The sequence below is a fragment of the Anopheles merus genome, chromosome 2L (assembly GCF_017562075.2).
Source record: "Anopheles merus strain MAF chromosome 2L, AmerM5.1, whole genome shotgun sequence".
NCBI lineage: Eukaryota > Metazoa > Arthropoda > Insecta > Diptera > Culicidae > Anopheles > Anopheles merus.
Genome location: NC_054083.1, coordinates 25,745,403 through 25,771,312, shown reverse-complemented (window position 1 = coordinate 25,771,312; position 25,910 = coordinate 25,745,403). Strand labels below are relative to the sequence as shown.

Below are 25,910 nucleotides of genomic sequence, written 5' to 3'. Positions count from 1 at the left end.
ATCGATTTGCACGGCCATAAACCATCGGGTATGGAATTGGGAAGTTTGGAGCTCCGGGTACGGGGAGCCTTAGTCCCAGTGTGATCGATTTCTGGCCAACTTTTCATCTTCCACCGTTAGCATCCTCCAACCGCGTTCTCATTAGTCACGGAGCCATGGTGCGAGGAACGCGCTCGTATGGATTATTGTTCTGATGGGATGATGTCTCCTCCCGTTTTTTTTTTTTTTTTTTTTGGTTTCTTATGAGCCTCTCTCTAACATCCTCACCGTTGCGTGATGCACTGTGGCACTTTCCCAACAGTGTTCTCGCATCCTACTTTTTCTTTTGTTTTGTTTCGGGGAAGAACTTAAATTTGTTGGTTCCCAAATCGAGAATAAGATCTTTGCACTCATGCGATCACGACCGCTCGCGCCGCCAGCCAGCCATCCAGTCGGGATGTTTTCTCTCTCCACCCAATTCCCGGGGCCGTACCGGGGCCGCAACTTGCAAAAATGAGAAGATACGGTTTTAATTGTTTTTCATCAAAGGGTGGTAACGCGCGTCTTCGAGTTTCGATTTGAAGCGCAAACGATGATACCCTCGCGGCCCTTGCTCCTTAACAGGCCCTCTGGCGCGGGTAGAGCCCGTAATGGGTAACGAATCGGGAATGTAATGTGGCCCAAGGTGAAGCAGAGACGGGGTAACGACAGACAAAAAATGCATGCAACGCATCGTCCTACCCCAAAAAAAATCCCGTAAAGTAACACTACACTCCAGCTCATTCCACTTTGTCGGACGCTCGGTACATTCCTTTCACGGGTTGAACGATATCCCTACCGCTCTTCATCTTCCTTCTCTTCTTTGCGACCCTATCTCCAGAAGCACATCAGTGTGGGAACTTACTCAAAAGCCGGATAAGTTCTGATGTAATCGCGACCAAAGAACGTCTGAACCATCTCGCACGCCAAGCCCGATAGAACGCCGGTTATTGTGGCGCACTTGTGCACTTGTAAGCGGGTGCGCGCGCGCGCGCGATCATCCTCCTTGCGCAGCATCTGTTTGTATTAATTCGCAATACATCATTTAGCTGAGGAGGTGATAATATTATTAAAGCAAAATCAATACATTTATTACTATTATTATCGGTACCACCGGGGCCACCGCCGACACCGTGTCCGCAACAGCTTAAAGAAGTGAAAATGATTATTATTAATATTTTTTAAAGTGTATAATCAAATCCTGCTGGCAGACACACACACACACGCGCGCGCACAGGCAGACACACAATCTCACGTGCTCACTGTGTATGTCCTGGAGGTTTGAAACGGTGGTAGTGGTCGAACCAGAACCGCACCAGAAGGGGCTGTACCGTCTGGATGTTCACAGACGCAGAATCTCGCCTGATCCGCGTGCAGACTTCTGCTACGTACTTCGGACCAACAACTTCAACTTTAACAACAACAACAACAAAACTGGTACAGATCGTGGCGATCTGGTAAGACTACATCAACCACGGTGGAGCGAAGGGTGCAACAAAAAAACGTATCCAACGAGCAACTTACCAACCTTCCACCGGGCCTTGCAGCGCTTTGAAAGCCAGGCGTCATAATAGTGCCAAAGCTGCCGTTGCTTTCTACAGTGCAACTGCTGATGCTGATATCGGTAACATTGTGCAGCCGACAACGACGTCGACGACAGCCGTAGGCCTCGTGACGGGCCCCGTCATAAAGCCATCGTCCATGGCATAGGTCTCGGCGAACGTTGGAGCTATGGCTTTGACTCTTTATTGTTTTACGATCGCAGTTTGTGTGGACCTTGGAGGGTAGCCGTGTCGAGACGTACTGCGGGCTTTAAGATTCAAGCTGAAGCTAGAAGGGAAGTCAACAACGAAAATCCAACGTTTTCAGCAAAACCCCATTAACGACTAGAACTTCTAGCTCGAAAAGGCACGATGTCCAGGCATATCAAACGCAACAGCATCACATCAATGATCGTACGAGTTCCGATCGAATTAAGTCTTAAGTCAGGAAAAGCAAAACTCCAGCGCACGCAACACCCCAAAGTCCTTCAATTTAAGGCGGGCGTCGACCATTTCCAAAAAAAAGGGCCACAATATCCCCCAAAACATATTCTGTAGCATACACACACACGAAATATAACGTAAAACAACGCACACTACAGACGAATGAAACCGCCCCGAAGATTCGGCGGAGGCTGGCCGTGTTCTTCAATACTTCGAATTTCGGACGGTGCCCCTTGTACCGCCCCGGGGAGAAAAGTCCGCCCCGTGTTCGGCGGACCAACGACTTCGCCGACAGACCCGTTTTCCAACATCCAGCACCGCCACGATGGTGCCGTGACGTTCTTAATGGTTCCCCTTGCTTGCAGGTCAGTTCTTTGCCGTTTTTAACGACAGTGTGCATTGTGTGTGAAAGAAATGCCGCCAAAAAGTACAGAACCACTCTTAGCCACAGAGCCTCTAAGCATGTGGGAGCGAGAGACGGGGTTTGTTGGTTAGAAAATTCTACGAAACATCATCTGACTCGTGTGGTGGCTCTGTTTTGGGTTTTCGATGAAGTAAGTCCTTCAGGGCAAATGATGGAATGGTATTACTGGGGTGTCTAATGCGTTCATGGTACATTGATTTCTGCCAACAGAATGATGCCTGTTGATAGAAATGTCACCATATGACACCCCAAGAATGTCATCAAATGTGCATAGCATACTCGTGTGCGACATCTGACGCATATAATGCACCCGCGTAAATGTCATTCCTGATACTTGTAAATTAAATCAGTCCGCTTGTTATGCAAACAAGCGTCAAACGCTACCGGATAATCGATCCGTAATTGTCCGGTGATCATCTGGCCCGGGCAACGATCACTATTCCGAAGCCAGCCCGACGGACGGTCTTTCAACAAAACCGGCTCGAACCTTTCGTATGCCGCGTCGTGGTGCGCTCTAACTCATCATCTCCACGTGGCCACGCGGTCGCGAAGGTGTGTTGTTGGTAAGGCTGCGCACAAAATTCCATAAATCATTGACAGATGAATTTTGCAAGCGCTCAGGTAAGGCGCACCTTTCCACCATCGAGTCTTCGTTTGCCCCTTGGTGCTTCACTTCACCTTACCGATGGCCTTCATTTGTTTTAACCTTCCTGCACTGCCTCAGCCGTCCACCCGGTGCCCTCCAAACAAAACCATGACAGCTGGCAAATGGTCTGCAAAAAAAGCGCCAAACCGCTGCTTTTTGGTGAGAATTGCGAAGAGTGGTTGAAGCTTTTCTTCTTGTTCTCCATTCCGCTGCTCCCTGCGCGGGTCAAACGCGAGGACGCACTCTGCAACGCGTGCGGCGTCCGAAATGAGCAGATATTTCATGTGCATTATTTGTTTACCTTTAGCTTGATGTTGATTGAATGAAGCGAAACACTGCGAGCGCCATGCGCACAGATGGAAGTTCGTCTTATTACGCGGTCGTGAGCGAGTGTTTGTGTGTGTGCCTGTTTTTTGTTGTTGTCTCGTTGTGCTCGTTTTTCTTGTTTTTTCTTGTAGCACATTGCGTGCGGGGTCTTTTTTTGGCCTTCCTCTGGGTCATTGCGTGTATTGTTTGGATAGTGTTGAATACTGGTTTCCATTTTTTTTTCTGTTGTTGGTTTGTGTAAAACGTTTTATAACAGCTTACCAACGAGCTTACCAGTGTGTTGGACGATAAGAGAGAAGCTGCTTCATCAGTGGAACGTAACACTCGGTCAAGCTTCTCCTTATAAACCATACCAGACCCAACATCCATGTGCACATCTGAAGAAGCTGTCGCAGTTATTGTCTCATCCATGTCCAACACGTACTTCCAACACACATTCTTTTCTTCTAGCCTGCAATGACGGGACCGACAGTCGATGTCCGCCGATCAGAAGTCAGTTCCTATTCCGTTTCACCCAAAGTTCTGACCCACCATCGCCGAAAGGCTCACTCAGGACTTTCCAGGAAGATCAGCACAAAAACAACTCCTTCAAGACATGCTTTTTGTGCCAACTCATCATCAGCACCAAGAAACGAACAATGAGGCACCACCATCGCACCCGTGGCCAATGCATGATGGTTTCATCAACCGGGGTGCGCAAGTGATCGCCATGACGCATCGATCGAATGCGCCCAGCGCTTTTGGGCGATACTAAAATCTCTCAAAAAAAGAAAACCTCCCAAACCCAAATGCTTCATGGCAGCCAGGATTCTCTGGCAATTCAGCCAAACACTGCACACTGCTCACCGGGGCTCACCATCGGTGAAGATAATGAAATTAAGCCCCCTCCACTGCCGGCTGATTATGATTGACATCCAAATCAAACCTCCTCAACTCGAACTCAAAGCGAACGACTCTGCGTTCTGGTACACCCACTTGAGCTGGTCTGTGCCGTTCGAGGGAACCTCCATGGTCCGTGGTCAGATGCCGGTTTTTCTAACGCGCCAGTTTGCTGTGGCTACACTCTCTTGTCTGTGACCACGCTCTTCGTTCTGTGTTTCGTAAGCGCTGGAATAGATGAATGGGAATCCAATGGACATCCCCACCCAAAAGGCCCGATGAAAGGCGGAAAGATGCCCCGCTGCGAACTAACCCATCCCGTCCATACACACACACACACGCACAAACCAGCCGAGCCGCGAAGTGGGAAAAAGGAAATTTAATTAACGTATATTAAACAACACCAGCAAACAACTTGGATTTTGAAAGCCTTCGTTGGAGGAAGATATCTTGCACACTAAGCTTGCCTTTTCCGTCAATGAAGCGGACAAGATCCCCCAATTTCTAACGCTCATTTGTATCGGTCCAAATCTTCACACAGAAAACGGTTTGGTTTCGATTCATAACTCTTTGCGGAAGACCTTTCCTGTTTTTTTTTATCTGTGCCGAAACAAATGCGCTCCGATCACAACATGGGGTTGTGCTGTGATCCTCAGGGGCCACCGGGGCCGATTGACAGCTTCGATTGGATGCGGTTTGGCTCGGGTGCTTTTTCGGTGGAGAGATTCGTTTCAAAGATTTCCAACTACGACGCTTCCACGCTTGGGTTTTGTGTTGAAATGGATCATTTTTCAAGTCAACAATGTAATGGCGTTGAGCGTTAAGTGTGCTTCTGTTTTTGCTCCTTTCGCTTGTACAGTCAAGGCTCATAAACAAAACACTAACTACAAACAAACCTGTAAATAGTTATTTTTACACTTTGATGCTTCAAGATGTGTAAGTAACTTCGTATAGTTAATAACTTTCGTACAACCCTTCCAAGCATATACGAAACATTGTGCTGCCCCTTTTTCCTTACATGTACCACTTACTCTCATGGATCGGACTCTCTGGATCAGCGGTGCGTATAATTTATATGGTAAATTGATTTCGTCCTAGTGTAACCCAACCAAGAGACGATGCTACTGCGTCCGTGCGTTACTAACCTGCGTTGGGAGAGGAAGAAACAGAGAGAAGAGAAAAAAACGAACATGAAGAATGCTTTTCAAAATTGGTTCAATATCTGTCCGACCTGTTGAGAGCTGCTGAGCCCGGCGTACGCAGTACACCATTAGTATGCTAATGCGCAAAGTAGTGTATATAAATGAGTTAATTAGACAACGTACGAAACGCCTGGTAAATCCGGATTGACGGGCCTGATATTTATAGCTCAGGCTCGGTGACGAGTGGAACCCAGCACAGACAAGTGATCTTCCCCTGTATCCTCAAACACTCGCCTCTTGTTTTCCCAATAGATGGTAATAAACACACACGCACACTCTCTCACACACACACTCACATCTGTCAATTATTGTGCTCTAGTTTGATCGTTGGAGTCAGCGGCCTGCAGCACCATCTTCACTAACCATCATGCACCCGGCTGCTGCTCTAAACGAAACTTCCGGTGGCAATGCATACGTGCAACGCCACCAAGCCGCCCGTAGACTCGGAGTGTACGTCCAGCGCCCGAGCCCGTAAATCATAACGGCTAACGGGCTAATTAAATTTATTACAGCTCAATTGCTGACCCCTCGGTTGTGCCCAGGGAAGAATTGGACAACGGTCGTAAAGGGTCAACCCAGTGCCAACTGATCCGACGACCCTGTTTGTGGAACGCCTTTTACTTGATCTTGTCGTCGGCGGTCTTGGGCTGATCGATCCGACAAGGGGGGGGGGGGGGGTATGCAACCCTTTGCTTTAAATTAGTTCACTTCTCCGACAGTACCGATCAGCACGGGCGGATGTATTAGCACCCGTTCGACGAGGGAGTCCTCGGTAATTGAATACAATTGGCGTTTTATCGATTTATCGAACCCCGTGTCCGTATTTAATTTATTGTATGCGATCCCCTCCAGGGAAAACACTTTTCCTTTTCTGTGTTCGTGCGCATTTGCATCCGAGCGGAAAGCCGGTGATCGATCGATAAGGGAACGCAATAGAGTTATCAATAGTTAGGGAGAGGGTGACTATTAACCCTTCAGCCGATTTTTTTACGGAAGAGCTGTGAAATATAACTTGCTGCAAAGGTGGTTTCATGTTGAAATAGCATTCCTACACAAAATACCTCAAATTTTAGAGCCTTTTGCGTTGAGTTTAAAAACGTCCTTATACCCGTGAAATTATTTCATGCATTGGCGCCAAGGAACGATTTTAATGAGCTAAGTTCCTTGGGTCCATATCCTAATAACAAAACAACGGCAACCCCTTTGCCTGGAACTCCAACAGCGGAATCCTTTTGAAAACATACCTATCCGGCGGCAGGTGGTAGCCTCATAAAATCGGACTAATTTGTTTCGATTATCTTCTGTCCGCGCGGGTCGCCCCGAACGTGGCGGCGTTTCATTTTTGTTCCACCAGACCGCGGCTCAAAAAAAAAGGGAACAAACGAGACCGTGAATCCCTTTTGTTTTTTGTTTTCATGAAGTGAACAACATATTGAACCTTCTCTGGGTCGGTGGATCGCTTTTCGGGTTGCCGTAACCCAACTGTGCGCCCGCCCGACCCCTGCTGTGCGTTGTTGATCCATTAGCTAACACATCGCGAAAGCCGTTACCGACGCCTGGCCGCGGTGGTGCATACGTTATTAGCCCAGCGGGAGGTCACACGAGCCAGAAAGGGTTTCGCTCACATTTTCACTCTGCTGTTGTTGCCCGTCTGTTAGGTAAATCAAATCGTCCGCGCTTCTTGCTGGTCCAAGAGGCCGCGGATGACCCAACCGACCGTCTGATGGCGCTCATTAAACGGAAGTCGTAAAAATAACAAGAATTATTTTTCCTTCTCCCGTTGGGGCGCTGCTGTAGGTTTACATTGGCACGCCGGTTTTGCATGCCAAACACCGCCCTCAGACGCGTTCCGGCTTGTTAGTTTGCGACCAGCAGTTGAAGGTTGTAACGTTTCGTGTGAACTTTTGCAATGATTCAGCATCCTGGCGGCATGGGAACGTGCACGCTGCTCAATAAGAAGCTGACGGACATGAGATAACAAGAAGCGGCCGTTGTGCACTTCCCTTTTAAGCGACGCCGCACGAACTGCCCGCTCAACAAAGACCGCTGTGTCATCGGAACTAGTGAACGCTCGTGTTATCTATTTGACTGCTTCAGATTTAAATCGAACCGTACGGCTGCTATCCCACGTCTCAGCTCATGCTCGCATATATCCTCCCAGTAGTTGCCTCTTTTACTCCAAAAGCCCACCAACGCGCGCGATGCGTTTAATTACAGATTTAACCCTAAACCAATTAGGTCCCGAACTGTCCGCTTCCGACATAGGAACATCATTAGCAGAATTCACCGGGCCGGGCATCGTGTTCCGAGCGTCCCACGAAAGTTGACACCAGACTGCCGCCGTCACCCAGATCCTGGGGGCGCCATCCGGGCGCACGACTCCTGTTGCACGGACCAAACCCTCTCGCATCCTAATTAGTTGAAAAATTGTTCCAATTTCACCCCCAATCAAGCGCGGTACTTAAAAAATACACGGTGTCTAATGTTTCCCTCCTAAAAAGAAGCAGGAAAAGGTTCATCCCCAGGTCGACTGGGGATGACTCAGCGCAACAGGTTTCCTATTGTCCAAAGGATTATGAAAACATATGTTCACGATTAAGTTACAACAGAGTACAACGAGTTTCTCCCTTCTGGTTTCCATTATTTTTTCCCCTTTTTGTTATGTCTGCTTGCAAGTAGGGAAGAGTCTGCAACCTGTCCGATGAAGTTGAACTCTTTGCCTTCCCAATCAAAATGAAGGTGAATTGAGTGAGGAAGCCCTAAGCTCGAGAGAGAGAGATAGAGAAAGAGTGTCTGATGCGGCCAAGTAGGTTTATGGTAAACTGTTGCGGCTTCTTTCCGCGAGACGCTCGAGACAGGATAAATTACAATCGATAAGCCATCAACAAGCTGAATTGATTGACTACTGCCAGCAGCACTAGCAGCAGCAGCACCACCACCACCACCACCACCATGTCTTGATGGTTCGATGTCAAGAGAGTGACCATAAACCATGGAACCATGTTTGCTGACTGCCATCGTACTCGCGATCGTACGCTGTCGATCGTGCGTCCTCTGCGTTTAGGGAACCGTTCGGCTAACGTCTCGCGTCGGCTTGACGTGCGATGGGTGGACGAGCCACAGGCACTGTTCACCCATTCAGCTATCGGAAACGGATTCTTTATGGGGTAAAAAAGAGTGACTACCCTTTGCTGGAAAGACGACGACGGCGACAACAACGGGAAGAGAGAAAAAACAGCAACATAGCACAATAATTGAAGCAATTATATTCGATGATAAATTGATTTTTCAACAGTTTTTGAACGCGAACCTGCCTCGCTGCGTCAAGTAAGAGTGCGTGTGTGTGTTTGTGTCTGTGCTGGCTTACTCGGGCTTATCCGGATGCCACATTGTATTGACCGCTGCCGTAGTAGTCGCATCTCCAAAAGAGGCGTAGACACACACCGATGCGGCGTACCGAACAGTCTGACTCACTTTGCAGTCTTTTTGACAGCACTGCTCTGCTGTACCTACTTCGGAGTTGAGTAACATCAAGATTTAAAGCAAAAACTAGCGCTAGCGACAGTTTGCCGGGGATTAGACTGCAAGCTCAAGCTGGTAAGCACGGTGCTTGTGAGGCTTGTGCTGTTTGCTTAGTAGGTCGGGATGACTAAGCTGAATGGAAGGCACAGGCATCAGTATTTCCCCCCTTGTTTGCTCCATTAAAGAGCGCTACTTGAGTTGCGCACGGGCAAATGGCGACGATGGGGGGGGAGGGGGGGAGAGAGGAGTGTAAGACCACATGGTCCTATTCCTGGGAAGTGGTGACTATCAGGTTGTACAATGAATTTCATATCCAGTGACATTTCAACAGTTTGGAATGCAATAAAAATTCTTGAGAGCTTTATTTTCTCTAGAAAAAATACATCTGATGACGAACCAAATCTGTGACATTTGATTGCATCTTGAAGTGAATCAAACATCTCCTTTCTCTCTTGGAACGCCTTCTAACAATTTTACCAATATTCCACAAATCCCCACTGCGAAAGCAGCATACGCAATCGATCGTCACTGATCGATGGCAGTAATGGCGACAACCTAATAAACCGAACAGCTCCATCATGTCATCTTTTACGCACACAATTAATCACCTCACATTCCGGTGTGCGGTTCGCTCGCATTTGTGTTCGCTGAGTGTATTGTGCCGGAAAGTTGTCACCACACCTGCAGCAAATCGCCAACGACCCTAGGTGTAGTAGTTGCTGCTAATTGAAACGATAATCGGCAACCACCAATTACAAGCAATAAAGCAGCAGTTCGAGGCGCGCGCGCGTAGAAAAGTGTAAAAAATAAAACATTGGGACAGGTGAGTACCATGTACTGCCACACCTCTCTGTTCTGTCTTCCTGCCGTTCTCACCTCAAGTTCATGAACCAATATACAGTCCACAGTAAAATTAGTCAATTTTGGTGGAAGAGTAACCAAAAAAAAAAAACAACACACAACACTACGATCCTTTGCATTGCTGCAATTATCCCAACCCGCCCTTCTCCCGTCCTTTCCGGTTGCAACCTGTTGTCGTAGTGCTTGCTTTGAGGATGAACCTTATTGGAACAACTTCACGAGCCAGGCGTAACGGCGATGGTGATGGTTGATTTTCCGGTTGCAAATTGAATTATAATTTGCTCCCGAACAACTGGCCATTTTCTGAATAATTTAGCCCATTTGACAGTGTGTCCGTGTGTGCGTGTGTGTGATGGGTAGTAGGCAAGAACACCGAGGTGTTTCATTTAGACCTACGGTTGTTGCGGCTCGCTATTTGATGGGGCTGATGTGGGCCTTCCAGCGTAATCAGTAAGAGGAAGAGAAGGTTGTGCGATTTCACTGTACCAGGAGGGACCGTATTAGTTGGGTCATTCGGTATGTGTCCTCACTATCTCCACCTCCACCAGCGACCGACGGGGACGTAAGTGCTAATTTGTCACTTTCCCTCCTCCTGGGCGCGCTGGGCGAAATAGTGCTTGTTACGCCATTAATCTTCCGATCCGACGACTCGATCCATTATTCGGTAGGGTAAGGCTGGAATGATAACCTCTAATGGCGACACTTCGACACTTTGGTGCGGTCGACATCTAATCAATAGTTTTTAAAACCACCATCGACCGGGTACGGGTTGCAACGGGCAGGTTCCGAGCATGTAACTAGCTGCTCTCACTCTTCAGCAGAGATCGATTCGTTCGCTCCATGCGCTCAAAGACATCGGCGCATTGGCGTGTGAAGGTGGCGTGAACCGAGGTGGTAATTGTAATGATCGTAATTGTACGAACTTTTCTGCCCGTTGTTTGTACGCCCGGGTGGCACCCACATTTCAGCACCCTTTGTGTGCTTTGTATTGTAGTTGTACGGAGAGATATTGGCGAGGAAAGGCAAGATTAAATATTGGTGCATACATAGAGACGAGAGCGTAGTAGATGATGATGGCGTTTGCCGGGAGTTGATGGTGGCCCACTGGTACCCGGTCCTGCCGAATCATCGGTAGCTGAATATACCTTTACTAGCGCTCTCTCTCTCTCTCTCTCTCTCTCTCTCTCTCTCTCTCTCTCTCTCTCTCTCTCTCTTCTATTCAATTCCACACCAAACAAGAAGTCTTTTGTTCTCTTCCTATATGCTGAGGTTAATAAAGCGAGCTCTGACATGTACACGTCCAGCCAGACAACGTTCCTTTGCAGGTGGAATGAACTAATAGCAATAAACCGTATAAAATATGGCGTTTCCTCTTATCCACACTGCCGCAGCGCTCCAGTTCAATAAAGAAGTAATAAACAATAACGAAAATCCTTTTACAAACTGTCGTACAGTAGTAGTGCCGGTCCAATATAGCTCGTGCTCTCCCACACTCGTGGCCCGACGCGGCTGACCGGGGCCGTTCCGGGGGCCAATTTCAATTTACCCTCGCATGCCTTGAATGCTCTCCTGCGCGCACAAAATGGCGATCCATAATACAATGGAGCGATAAATAATATTGTCAACAAGCGTCAGTTTTTTTGTTGCTTCTCCTATCGTGACGATACCATCTCGTTTGCATTCCCGATACTCGGTCCGTGAGTGCGCTTCCGACGCGTGTGTCGAGTCTCGAAAAGTTTGTCACTGAGTGGGACGCTCGATGGGATTCTCTCCATCCCCGGCAACAACGGGGTGGGGTTCTGTATCGACCATTAATTTAAATTAATTTAACCCCTTTTTCGCTTTCGGAACCGGATCGGAATCCGAAAGCGGTTTCTCGGTGCGTAGGCGAAACCCGAGCGCTCATGACGGAGCGCGTGTGTGTGTGTGTGTGTGGCTAGTGCAACTGTTGGGGACAAGCTCGGACACTTGGGAAACCGAGGGAAATTAGAGCGTGCTCTCTTGCCAACCCTCTTTTAGCTACCGGCCCGCGGGGCACACTATTGAAACGACGACGGTTTAGACGGTGAGCATCATAAATTATCCACGAAAACGGTACGCTGTACAGGCAATGTCAGTGCTGTAGGTAGGAAAGCACTCCTGGCAGTCATTCGGAAGTCATATCAATAAAGGATGGAACGGTTATCTATGGCTTTTGGCTGACGTCTCTCAAGCAGGACAATAAAGGTGGGTCTTGTTTGAGTAGTTTTGGGGACAGAAGAAGATTGATAACACATTGGAAAGCAAATGTCTAATGTCTACAGTGACAGCATTATATTACGCCTGCCGTTAACAAAGCGACTTCACAGAAAATGACTTCCAATTGGGGAATTGGATTTAAGCGCTTGCAGTACTACTTCCAACATTAGGATATCTGATGCAGCACCGAAACAATACAGACATGTCAACACTTGCAGCATGTGGTGTGTAAGCGCACCGTAAGCTCACTATTTCACTTATTTGTAATTTCATCATCGAACTACACCGATGTACCGCTCTATCCGACGGGCACGGTAAAACCCACCAAACGAAACAATGCTTCCTTTACGATGATGATTATTCAAATTTCAAAACCTTCGCAACCACAATGTTTGGTTTTGTTTTGTGTTGGTTTTTTTTGCGTCTGCTACTTCTGCTGCTGCTGATGATGATGAGAAGGAGGATGATGTGCCCATTTTCTTTCGTGGTTACCCTCGTAACGCGTACGCCACCCATCGGTACATACCACCGCGAGCCCCAGAAAAGGCTCCCGTGTCTACTACCTTTGCCTTATCGAGGCTTCCTCCATTGGCACATAACACGTTTCATGGAGTTGGCCGCAAGAGTAATGCCGTGGGCCGCAACACACAACTCTCGCTGTCTGTCTCGAGACACGGCACCCTGGCCTGTCTTGCTTTGGGGAGGGCTTGTGCCGATGTCAGAGCGGGGCCCAGTTAGCGTCAGCGGGCGGACACGTCTTCCTTTGTTTTCCAATTCGAATTTATTGATAGTGGGCGGGCAGGTTGCGTTAATTCAATTTGCTCTCAACCACCCTCTACCGCTGTACCTATCTCCCTGCGATTGTGTGTGGGGAAAAAATGGGGGACCTAAACAAAAATGATTCATTTTGGAAAAAAGAGCCTCCCTTCCCGGGTGGTGGTTTCGTTTGGTTGTCAAAATTTCGGCAGTGGAGGAATAAACACAACAAGCCACAAACAACGGCAGGCACTTGAGCCGGCCTCGAGCTGGCTTGTTGCATCTTTTAGGCTTTGTTTTTTTTATTGTGTAAACAAATTTCATGTTCCGCTCAGCCGAAAAAAAAGCAACTCCACAAATTCCACCTGACAGTGATTTTTGTTCGCTCAAAGGCACCTCAAAGGTAAAGTTTTTCCACCGCGCGCTCAACCTTTTGTGAGCGGAAAACTCAACCTTATGCTATTATTCATGCAGCTGAAAGTTTCCACATCCAATCCGATTGGGTTATGTGTCTGTGTGCTGGAACACTTGGCCGCAAGACACCTTCGTTGGAGCTTGCGAGATTGGTAGAATTCAAGTCTCCATTCTGTCTGTCTCCAGTTGAAGTGAAACGACCATACGATTGGGTCGATTGGTTTTTCAAAATCGATTGCCACGGCAGTCCTTTCCTCCCTTCCATGCCATCCCTCTGTGACTTCAGGAAAAAGCAAAAAGCCCAATCAATTCCATGCCGGAGCGTGGTGTGAGCCTTCTCCATTGCTTTGTTTGTACCCACTGACGCACACACTAGTGGGGTTGGGTTAGGGAGCGAGAGTTCTAGCAGGTTGCGTTGGGTGCAAATGTTTTCACCCCGGAAACGGACCCCTCTTAGCACCGAGTGGTACGGGCGAGCGTCTCCATCGAACGTCGGAGTTCCACTTTTTTCTCGCTTCTCGCTTACCACGAGCGTTGTCAATCAATCAGGTTGCTCCGGGGTAAGACCGTGCGGGGTTGAGCTTCGTTGGTTGGGAATGGAATGCTTTACCCCCTCGTAGCCTGCGGGCTCCAGGTGGTTGGTCTGCATGTGAATCGGTGCTAATCGGGGCCAAAACCCCTCGACACTGATCCGCCGACCTGCCGACCTGTGTACTACGTGCAGGAGGCTCACACTCTCCTTCGTACCAAACCTCGGTTTTCCCTCAACGGGAACGGAAAAGTGACTTCATTTCCCAGTGTCTCCCCACTCCAGGTCACGAGTGTCACGGCAGGAGGTATTGGGAAATGTCAAAAGCACAAACAAGAGGAAAAAACATTTCACTTTTGTCTGGTAAGGTTGATTGTTTTGGACCCCCCGAAAAAAAACATAAAAAGGCTTACATCTTCGCTTGCTGGAGCCAGAGAGAGAAATACTAGTTGCCAAATAATATAATCAGCCCCGCCGTCAGATAAGACCACCTCCACGCTTCCCCTTCTGCTTCCGGTCAGATGGCGTGAAAAAAGGGGTTTGTGAAAACTTTTGACACTGGTGTTGCCGCTTGTCGCAAATTAGCCATTATTATGTCGATATCGATGTTTTCGGAAGGGTCGGCACGAATTCGGTCTGTGTGTGTGTGTGTTTGTTTCCGGTTCGGTAATTTGGCTAACAAATCTAATAAAGAAATTTGGCCACAAGCGTACCGAATCCCCCTTTGTCACTACTTTTGAGCTAAATAGAACGTAGAACTTCCCGGGCAATGTGAGAGAGACACATACAAATAAACAACGAATAACTTTGCGAATTGAAATTGTCCCCCCACCCTCATTTTCCCCAAACATAAACCATCCCGTTGCACTTACCTGTGTCTGCGTCAGCCCGAGGCTGGCGGCGAGCTCGGCCCGCTCCGGTAGCGCCAGGTACTGCGTTCGCTGAAATCTTCGGTTGAGCTGCTGCAGCTGGAGGGAGCTGTAGATGGTGCGCGGTTTTCGCATCTTCTTGCCCTTGCCGTTTACCCGCAGACCGGTGTCTTCTAATTTGTCTAGCAGGAAATGCGCGTCACCGTCCGCATTGGGCGCGTTCACGTGCAGCGCGGTCGTCGGTGAGGGTGGTGGTGGCGGATACGGGGAAAAACCGGTAGTTGGAGAGAGAAGAGAAAACAGAAGATCGATTGCAGATGAGGAAAATTGAAAACAGGGATGGCTGGTATACGCGGGTGCAACTTGGGCTGGCTTCCCCTCCCGCACAATATAACGCTCGAGGGGTGGAAGGATAAGGATAACGTAAGGTGAGTGTGTGTGTCAGAGAGGAGCTTTCATGTCACGATAGCCCATAGACAGAAGCGATAATGATTTCATTAACACCACGTCCGGGGCACCGTCGTCTCTGGGCCGGTAGACGTGGCCTAACAGGCCCTAACAACAATGTCCATTGGACACACCACCGCTACACACACTCGCACACACACACTATCGATCAAACGAGATCCGGGCGCGGTGTGTGTGTGTGTCCTGTCATGACCCGATTTCGGTGCGTGCGTCAAAGAAAGTGCATAAGTTGCATTTGCATTCCGGTTTGCTGCTGCCTTGTATCTCACGGTACGACACAGGCGGACCTATTTATAGCGACTTGGAAGGGTTGTAGAGGAAAAGTTGCATTTCCTGAGAGGGGGGATGGAAAACAGTTTCCCGGAGTTATGATGAAAAATTGTAGCGAAAAACTTTCAAAATTTGCAACATTGTTGCGATTCGATTGCAGGTACAAGCGAAACTACGCTGGATGTGTTTTGAAGTCGCTTTACTTTTACCGACAGATGTCGCTGCCTGTTATTACTGACGTTCTAGTACACTTGCGTACTACTGTCGTACTACTGATTGAATTTTTTACTGTCAAACAATTCCACGCACGATACGCGTCAGTGAAAGAGGAGGCTTTTACGTCCACTAGGAAAAAAGAAGGAAGCCTAAAGCCAACTCTTAACACTTCCACACCTAGACCCACGAAAGAGATGGTGCTGCGTATTGAACAGTGCGCAAAAAAAGCTGAGCAACCCTGTGTATGTGTGTGTGTGTGGGTCGGTGTGCTTGGCGAGTGTATCGGTGGCTGTACATTAAATGCCGCTTGCCGTATTTAATCAAAAATGTTAATTTATGTGTGCCAACATACTTTTCTGCCACAGCACCGCCGGGCTGGATGGTGGAGAGACTCCTGGGAGTGGGAAGGGCAAGGTACATTGCGTGTGAGCTTCATTCCATGCGAAAAACACTCCAGCTCGTTTGGCTCGATCAATGTGTGTGTGTGTGTGTGTGTGTGTGTGTGTGTGTGTGTGTGTGTGTGTGTGTGTGTGTGTGTGTGTGTGTGTGTGTGTTTGTGTGTGTGTGTGTCTGCACACCATACGGCACCTACAGCGTGGTGCGCTACTGTTGTCGTCGTTGGCGTCACCGGGCCGTCGGCAGCAGCCCGTACGTCCATACATTAAATGGAGCAACATTGCGGGTGCAAACAAAAAAGCCGTAGTCGTGTGAAAAGAGCCCCGCCAAGCTCCCACTCTCCCCCGTGACGATCTGTGAACAACAAACGCACACATTACGGAGCATACACACGCACTCCGTTTGTGAGATGCAGTTTTGCTATTTGATAAGGAGGAAGAAACAACAGCCGAACAGTTGAGATTAAATTTAAATAAACTGTACACACCGTCTCCAAGGCGCAGTTTGGTGTGCACTTGCTGAGAGAGAAACGCACAAGACACACACATTCGCAAAAAAAAGCTGCCTCAATACAACAATGTTGGTTCCAGCCGAGCGCGCACCCATCGGTGCAATGGAGGCGACTATCAGCCACCCGAAATTAACATCCACCTCCGGGGAACCCTGAGTTTCACCTTTCAATTGTAACGCGTCGTGAATGACTGCTGTCCAAAATCATGACACCGATGCTCAGCAAACCGGGAGCGGTAACGGCAAAAATTGCACAAAGCAAAAGGGTAAGGAAGTCCTCACGCAACTTGCGTGGACGTTTTGGGACCGCGTGTGTGCGAGCGACAGGCCGCGTTTTGTGCGAATAAATTATTCCGTCCTCCTGCACGTCCTTTTACGTACGGATGCCGGCAGATTGTCTGATTCCCGCGGCCACTCAACGGTCGCCGACCAACCAACCAGCCAGCCCGATGGGTGCTGAGGCATTTTTCGGCTGGTCTCGCTGGTCCGTCTTTTCGCGCAAGGAATTCCCCGTGCTGGTGACCTCCAGGATAGGGTCTCCGGGGTTTGACGTTCGAGTTCGGGGGACTGTAGGTCGCGGAAAAGGGAGTCCAATTCCATCACGTCACACCGTACGGTTGTGCAATTGCTTTGACTATGTGTGTGTGTGTTTTTTTTTTTGTGCAGTTTCGCAAATGGATGAGACAACTGTTTCGGCAACGAAGTCACGTTTGTCAATCAACCGTGATCTTTGGCGCGCTTTGGGGTAAGTCAGTGGAAGGTCAGTGGCGATAACGGGCGCGTAACGGGGCAGGTGCTTAAGTCTCCCATCTCCCACCCAAAGTGGACACTTTCATTTGAATTGTATAATTTAGCTGCTTATCTGCAAAAGCTGTAAACACTTATACTTTCTTGCAACTGCTGCCCCATGTTAAACGGTATGAGACACACAAAACCCAACCCGACACCAACAACTTCCTTAAACGGGATCTCCGGGTGAGATATGCTCACGCAGATCCCGCCAATGCCATCTAGGGAAATCAATCTTCACTCTCCTACTCTCTCTCTCTTTCTGTCTCTCGGGAACCGTACAGACAAACCTCGCTTTGTGTCACCCGATTTCGGTGGGTCCCTTTTCTGCGATCACATAAATATTCGCACTCGAACACGCACGGGGTTTTGGCAGAATTTTTCGCAGAAATCCTTGACTGCACGCGCTGCCCTACTTTTACGTAAAAGGGCCACTTGCACTGAGAGAAACCCGATGGCAAGACGTTTTGGATGCAACATTTTTTTTTTCGTTTCCTGTGATATTCGTACGCACTGCCGATCGTAACTCAGCGCGCGGACGATCGTAAAATGTCATCCAAATAAAACAAAACAAAAGTCCTGAATGCGGGGTGCAAGGAGTGAATCAATGTGGGGATTCATTTGATATGTACGTTAAACTTTACAGACACAAGAAAAACTTTTCGAAAGCAAGAGCTTAAGTTGCCTGTGGACGAAACAAGAATAATTGGAAGTCTCATTTATGACAGGCATAATAACTTTCTGATGTTATGTGTTATGTTATCAAAAACAATTATCCCATGTAGATCCTCCTTAATAACAATAATTTCTCGAACACTCAAACAACTTTGAGATTAATTTACGGAATTATTTATTAAGAAAAGGAGAAGAACTTAACTGGCTCGGGGCTTTTACTTGGGGATCACAAATAGCTCCATGAACCAGAGCATTGGTTATCAGCCTCCAATGCTCTCCGTCGGTTATTGGAGGAGTTGATTAGTTGATTTTGAGTTAACACCTTGCAAATTAAAATGTTAATGCTATAATATATTGTAGATTAATTCATTTCAGGCATACAATTGCAATGATATATTCTACTATTGCCTTTATTTTAGAAAAAGATACTTCGTCATGTTTTACGGGACGCATATAGGTGACATACAGACATAAAAAAATATCCATCATATTCCAATTTTAATATTCTAGCTTCTAGCATACTACATGCGAAAATTGTTTTAAGCATGAGAGTGACTGTGTGGTCTTAAGTATAACTTCTAAAAGAAATTTCAAAATAACATCAACATATCCTATTGAAGCACATTTGAAACTACCTATTTTAAAGTAGATTCAGCATAGCAACACTGTCCGTCTGCAACCTTACCATTCTGCGCATCCTAATACGCCATCTTCATCGACAGATTTGGAATGACGTAGTGCAATCTGAAGAATTTGCACTGTGTGAACGAGAAACGTTAAGCGCCTGGCTCTGAGCTCTCGGAGGACATTTCTGTCCCGATGGCGCCACTACAATAACGCGCTCTCCAATCATTGCGCACCTTTAAAAAAGGATTTGCACCCTTTTTTCCCTCTCTCCCTCCCTTTCTCTCTCTCTCTCTCTCTCTCTCTCATTCTCTTGTTCCTTTCCATTAAACTAGCGCCGACTATTATTATTCAAATCAGCACAGCGCTCCTTTTGTACCGATTTGCCGACGCCCAATGTTCGTCTTCCGAGAACGTGCCACGACGTTTTGAGGTTTGCGCGGAGGAACCTCGGGACGTTCAGAATTCAGCGCACCGGAAACGCATATGGAACCGTGGGTCGGCTTTTATTTCCTCGGCGCAAAAAAAAAACACACACACACACGATGAGGTGATGGTTTTGTAACACAAAAAGCTGGGATGGTAAAAAAGAATCCAACTCCCAAACAGCTGTAAGCTGAAAGCACATTCCGCCGGGCGATATCCGTTCGCGATAGTGTCTAAGAGCGAGAATGAACTATAACAAAAAATCCCCATTGAACCTTATTTCCTAAAGGTAGCTTACGGGTTCCTCCCGCCGAGGGGTTTGTTTCTCGGGCACCGCCTACCATACCGGGGCCGGGCCGGGCGCACAGAACCAGACGCGGGTCCAGCTTTTGAATCCCGAACTGCGGCACCGGAAACTACGGGCTCCGTCCATCGTCGTCGCCGGCGTGGTGGTTTCAAATTTTTTGACGGAAGCGAGGCAGCAAGCGACCCCTGCAAGCTGCCACTGCTGGACCGTGTTTTATTCATCCGAGCGACACTTTTTACACAGTAAGTTTTTTACCCTTGCTATGCTAGCTTTTTTACTCCCTCTGGAGGGCGGATGTATACAATGTGCGCGGTGTGGCTTGCGTGGCGCACGAGTCGAACGGTTGGCGGCGGTCCAGGGCGTTTGATTGTTGTTGAAGGCCTGCGGCAGATTGAACCAATTCCGTTTGCTCCGTTATTGTTGGTTATTGGAAACATATTTTATTTATTCCCCCATCTCGATGCCCGCCCAAACTCAGACTTTTTTTGGGGTGAGTTTTCGCACAAGGGCGCCACAAGGGATTTCCCTTCTGGCGACCGTTTTGTATTTGAGCCTAATTTAATTTGCACCTTTTGAGGGTTTTGCTAGACCAGTCGGCAGGAAGGGAAAGAAAACGCAACAGCAACAGACCACGAACGCACAGCAATTTTTGGCACGAGCCGATTGGGTGTTTGTTGCTACAGCGATAGCGCCATTAGTGAAAGAAAAGCCAATATATCGGCAACGTGTGTCAGTGAGAGGCTGTTTATTATTTCGTTAAAATGATATGTAGCAATTGACTTTGGGAAGTAACTTAAAACACGTACCAATTTGCCATAAGAATCAATCCAACCAGTGATATTAAACTGGACCTAATTTAATACAATAAAAACGCTTGGACATTTGAAGATATTAAGATAAATATCTTTGAAATCAATTTTACGCTACATTTGTCTGCGTTTAGTTATAACCGACAAGCAGATCATCATGCTGCATTAGCAACATTTTTTGTCTTCTGAACACACTGCACTGAATAATTTGCCAACCGACGGAATGAACCACATTTGCCGTTGGGCTTTTTTGTGGTGCTTCATGTTAATGCATTTTCAACCTCTTCAACCAAGCCTACAGAGCTTCTGGCTTGTTTTTCTGTGCAAATAAAATGCCTTTATAATTCAAACACATGTTTTTGTGTGAGTTTCTGTTTGCTTTGCTTATGCCATCTGGTTGATGTTTCGCCATGACTTATTAATTAACGATGGAATAATAAATAGTCCAGAGTGGGTTAGAGACCATTACATCTGCCATTTGTTATAACTTCTTTGTTTGCTATATTGAAAACGGAGGGAGAACGAAATAAGAATCAAGCAGATGAAACTCCTCTAGGAGGTTGTACACTAATATTCCACACTATTGCTTCGACTCTTTGTGCTGCTATTTTACAATGAAATATGTCTGCTTTTAATATTTTTAAAAATATTGCTTTTTGCAGTAAAATACACACTTTGCTTTGCGCAATCGTCGACCGAAACTCCACGTTACGTTATCCTTTCGATCCTTGCATCTTCTATGCGAAGCCGCGCGTGGCTTTCTGTACAGGGAACACTTACCATCTTTTGGTGGACTAGCGCAGGGTGGTGCATAACTGCCTAAATGATACCCAGAGTAGGAGTTCTGGTGCATCGGTGGAAATGGGTAGCCGAGGGCACCGCGCGGACTCGGAAAGCCCGAGTCCTGGCCGCCCTGGGCACTGAAATGCTGATACCCGCTCCGGATGCCACCGTACCTGTTTGGAGAAAGAAAGCAAAAGGGGCGCTTTAGTAAATTTGATAATTATGTTTTATTATTTTAAACATTTAATCAACGTGATATTAATGATAACGAAAAAGAAAACAATCCAGGGATAGAGGTCGAAATCAAAAATAATCGTAACGATTACTTTTTTTCTGCAAAATAAAAGCCCCAACAATCCGCTCGACTGAAATTATTGTACCCTTCAAATTTGCAGTTATCGATTTTCGACAGTTATGTTAAAATTACTAAGGCAATTGCACTAAAGTAAACACGGCTTTCATTGCTGCAATACGGAACGGAAGTATAATTCACTCCGTATCGAAGCAAAAAAACTACAATCCAACAGCCATCTTGCACGATCGACGGCTGCTGGCTCGAAATGCAAAACAACACTGAAAACTAACCCTCAGCCAAAAAGTCAATTAGGCCTAATTTTTTCCCAAACCGCACTTGTACGAAAACCTACAACCACGGGATGTAATTTTATGCACGTGTAGAGGCTTGGTTTGGGCTCACCACGGGACACCACGCAGACAGCAGCGTAGGCTACGGCGAGAGAGCGTGTTTTGCTTCGGGGGGGGGGGGGCCAGATGGCGCCACCCAAATGGAAGAAATGGGCGAGTCAAAAAGTAACAGCAGCAACAACGGTGCTACCGTACCACCCTTCGATATTATTGCCACCCTCAACCACCGACCCTCGCGGGATCGATTTGTAACACACGCGCACACACTGCTTCTCATTCCGCAGGCAGCGCCGGTTCGGCAGAGAACGGAGAAGGAACGAGACGATTTGGGATTGGATGGAAAAATCCCCCCATGCCTCTTTACCCTCCATTGCTAGTCCGAGTCAGCTTTTCCAGCATGGCGTCCATCAGCGACGCACCAAACGGCTCCCACATGGTGTCTGCCATACGGTACAAGTGAAGATGATGGTGAGCCAAGCAACAGCAACAAAAAAGCCAGAAAGAAAATACAAAAAAGTACGAAGAGAATTCCATGTGGAGGGAGGAAGTGGTGAGGGAAACAGGCCGGAAAAGCCGGACCGGGTGGAAGTGGTCGTATTTTGGGGAGCGAAAAAACCGGGGAAAATGGGGGAAAATAAGAACAAGCGCGTAAATGTTGATGCGTAAAAAGCGGTATGGGTTTGTGGGGCCTGGTGTTACCTTTATACGCGCACACACACATACATATCTAGGTGGCCATGCTACCGGGGTACACGCGCACCCGCGCCTTGCCGTACACGACGGGCTGAATGAATTAAACAATTTACGTGTAATTCAATTTTCGGTAGCACCGAACCTTTAATTTCGATCGAGCCATTAGAGACGCTCGCTCGGCTTCCGCGGAAGGTTGGAAACTGTACCAGCTGCTCGAGCGGGGAATATGGGGGGAGTGGGAGAGGAAAGCAGTTTAAAACAGCAATTGCGTGGATAGGTTTTTGGGAGATTTTCCACGGTCCAAAGGGTTCCAATTTTGCTTGATTCATTGAAGGGGGTTTTAATGGTTAGGAAATCAATTTAGTTATTTTGCAAAATTTTTAAATGGGAAAAAGTCAAACACAAATGTATAATCAAAACCACACAAAACACTCTTAGTGTTCAAAGTAAAACGCGTTCTTATTGGAAAGAAGATTGTTCAAAGTAAAACGTGTTTAAAGGAGCTTTAAATGTTTTACTTTTGAGCAAGTTTCATGAAAACAATGTATTATGATCTTGGGATGATCAACAATAAAATAAAACAATAATAAGCGAACTTTTAAATTTCCGTGTTAATACTTCTTCATTAAACATGCTTTGTTCCCTTGCAGGAGGTTCAATTTCTAAATAACTCCGATGCAATAAAAATATAAAAATGACAAAGGTCTTCTCTCAGATCTGTCAATTGATAGCTTTCCGGAAATATGCTTCCATCATCTGTAGATATAAATATTGATGGAGAACTCTCAACGTCTCTCGAAAGCTTTCAAAACACAAGATGCAAAAATCCAATCAATGAATCAATGAACAACGCTTTACTGCCCAATATGATCTGTTATCTGTAGCTAATTTCCTAGTTCCGCTTTAGGACGTCATATACTCGTGCTAAACGTCTCTATGATGTATCTTTTATTGTTCGTTGTACAATCTTTAGCTCTTTAGTAAATTAACTTCTCCTTCTAAAACTCCCACACCACTTTCAGGTATACCACGGACCTGTGACAGCTAAACTGGTCTCATAAAACGAAGCCCTCACGCAATCACCTCACGAATCTTCTACTGTAAATAAATAAATCACAAACCCTCCACTGTCCCGCACACACAGCCTACACAGAGTAATTAGGCGGAAATAGTTGCACCGTAAAAGCAGAAATTAGTCTGCTGTAAAAATCTACAAATCAATACGAAGCACTGTAGTACTTTGAAGGAACGAAAGATCGTTCCATGCTCGTTTGATTGAAGCTTCATAAATCAATTCCCGATTCGTCGGGAGCAGGAGACGGAAGACAAATTAGCACACAAAACCCCTAGCGGGCAATATAAGGTCGGACCTTACCTTTGGCACGCGTCGTCGTTGCCATGTGCCATAAAACTTGACAAACTTCACTACGGGGTCCCCCTCCCCCTCCCTGCAGCCCGCTCGCGCATAGCGCTCTAGCACTGTAAAACCGGCGTTAAAGTTAATCATAAAAACATGGCGCGTAAACTTGCCCACCCGGCCCTGCACTTTCCGCCCGGTTTGCAAAAGGCGAAAAACAAACAAACTATTCCTTTCTTGCGCTTCGAACTCCGCTTCGGGACTAGCACGCTTCGCCCTGTACTATTATGCTCCACATGCTGGAGCTTATTTTTTAACGATGTAGATATATCCGTCGATTTATGTGGCCTAGCTTTCAGCAAGGTTTCGCCTACTGTTCGCTACTGTACCGTGCCCACCACTGGCACGGGAGGAAAACAGGGATTCTCACAAATTGGTGGTCATAAAAAGACGACCTACCGATACGCTCACTCCCCTTTTTCCACGTTTGTAGATGGTATGGAATCGATCGTAAAAACAGAAACCCGCCCGCTATTAAAAACTCGATACCATCCAAATCGGGAACGGTACGAGCGAGCCTTCGTGTGTGTTGTGCGCGGGTTGTGATGCTCAAGAATCGATAACAGATCGGCGATCGCTATGCACTGCGGTTCAGGGGAAGAATACTAAAAATGTGTCATTTTTTGTTTTTAGTTTCATTTCTATACGCTTGTACTAAACTATCCAAAAATGGATGCCCCTAGTACCGAAGACGCCTCGTGTCCGTTACGTTTATGCTGACAGCGGAAAGATGGAAGCCAACTTTTTGTTACATTCATGTTGTGACCGGCGTTGTTTTATGAATTGAATGCAACGCTTTTCTGACCCCGATCTCGCCCATCTTCCTGCGCAGTGACGCACACGTGCCCAACATGCCCGGGCGTCATTAATCATTATCATTAGCCGCTGCTAATTATTGCAGCAAAAGAGCGGGCAAGCGGTATCTTTCTGTCTGCACCAAAGCTGCACCGGTCCTGGGCAGTGGCAGTGGAAGAAAAGCCTTTCCTTTTCACTCGTTTTACCATTTCCAGATGGAACAACAGTTAGATGTTTTATAAGCCGATAACTGTCTCGTCTCATTACGCTTGATGTGTATAAATGCAACGAATCTGGTATTTTTGTTTGCTTGTTGCAGTGTGGATAAAAAAATCACCAAAAATCATTCACATTTCCATCGATGAGTTTTGGGTATTTACGCCATTTCAAAAACTGTACTTCTAGCACATGAATCGGAGCAGCATCCTCATCGATTGATCATACGCTTCATGCCACAATCGCTAATGCTGATGGTGGTGATGATGATGATGATGATGATGATGATAAGGTGCCCCTCATCGATTGGGTGCTAATTGCTTTCACGGTGCCAATGGGTACAATTAAACGGTGCAATGGAGCAATTCGGTATTGATTTTGTGGTTGTGTGTGTTTGTGCGAGCCGATGATACAATTCGACAAGGACGTTCAATTAAAGGGTGGATGAGGTGGATGTGCAGCGTAATGAAAATAAGGCTTTAACTCGTTAAATATGCTAAAGCACATGTGTAAAAGAATACATATTCAACATATAAGTTGGGTAAGTTGACTCAAAACAATAATCTTCTTAATATACGTAAAAAATACATGTTTTGAACTAATATATTTTACAAGCGAAATAAACATAACGTCAATCAACAATCCAATTGCCATTTTTTGGAGTGATTCTATGACAAGGAGTAAGTGATGTAAGAATTATCAATCCCAGGGCTTTCTTCGCCTTCTATTTCGCGTGCAACGTCCAATGCAGACATGCCGGCCTATACAGGCTATTGAGACTTATTTAGTACTACGCGCCCTCCATGTTTTATATCCAAGATTTTATGTTGTTTTATGCTTATTCAATGTTTCGTTGTCCTTATTGAAAATATATAATACTTTAAGAGGTTTACCTTTCAATGAAATCATAGTTGTAATTCCCAAAACAAACTGACATATAAAGCATAAAATACAAAGGCAATAGTTATTCTGTAGTAATGAGTTTAGTTCAGTTCAATGTTCAAAATATAGGCAGAAAACGATTTTGAAGCATCACTTAAAAGAATTTTTCCGCTAACAAGATCATTTTGCATGGAATCTTTATTCCTCTAACAAGACTCTTTAACTTTAGTCTTTAAGCTTCAAAACCGATTTTGCTCCCTAGGTTCTGTAAGCTGCATTATTAAATGGCAGTTCAGAGAAATATTTTGATTCAGAGGTA

The 25,910-nt window shown here is 46.6% G+C and overlaps 1 protein-coding gene across 6 annotated transcripts in view; it reads right to left on the bottom strand.

The window, feature by feature from the left end:
- The window catches only part of LOC121592921 (homeotic protein distal-less), a 52,568-nt gene that overhangs the window by 24,272 nt on the left and 2,386 nt on the right, over nucleotides 1-25,910 (bottom strand). For 2 of the 6 annotated variants that reach the window (XM_041914835.1, XM_041914837.1), the window contains exons 2-3: nucleotides 20,941-21,116; nucleotides 14,674-14,852 (exon numbers count right to left, since the gene is read on the bottom strand). In XM_041914835.1, the coding sequence (XP_041770769.1) occupies nucleotides 14,674-14,852; nucleotides 20,941-21,116 (355 nt within the window). Of the gene's footprint in view, nucleotides 1-14,673; nucleotides 14,947-20,940; nucleotides 21,117-25,910 lie in introns of all 6 variants that reach the window. The other 4 variants (XM_041914832.1, XM_041914833.1, XM_041914834.1 and 1 more) reach the window with 3 other exon arrangements.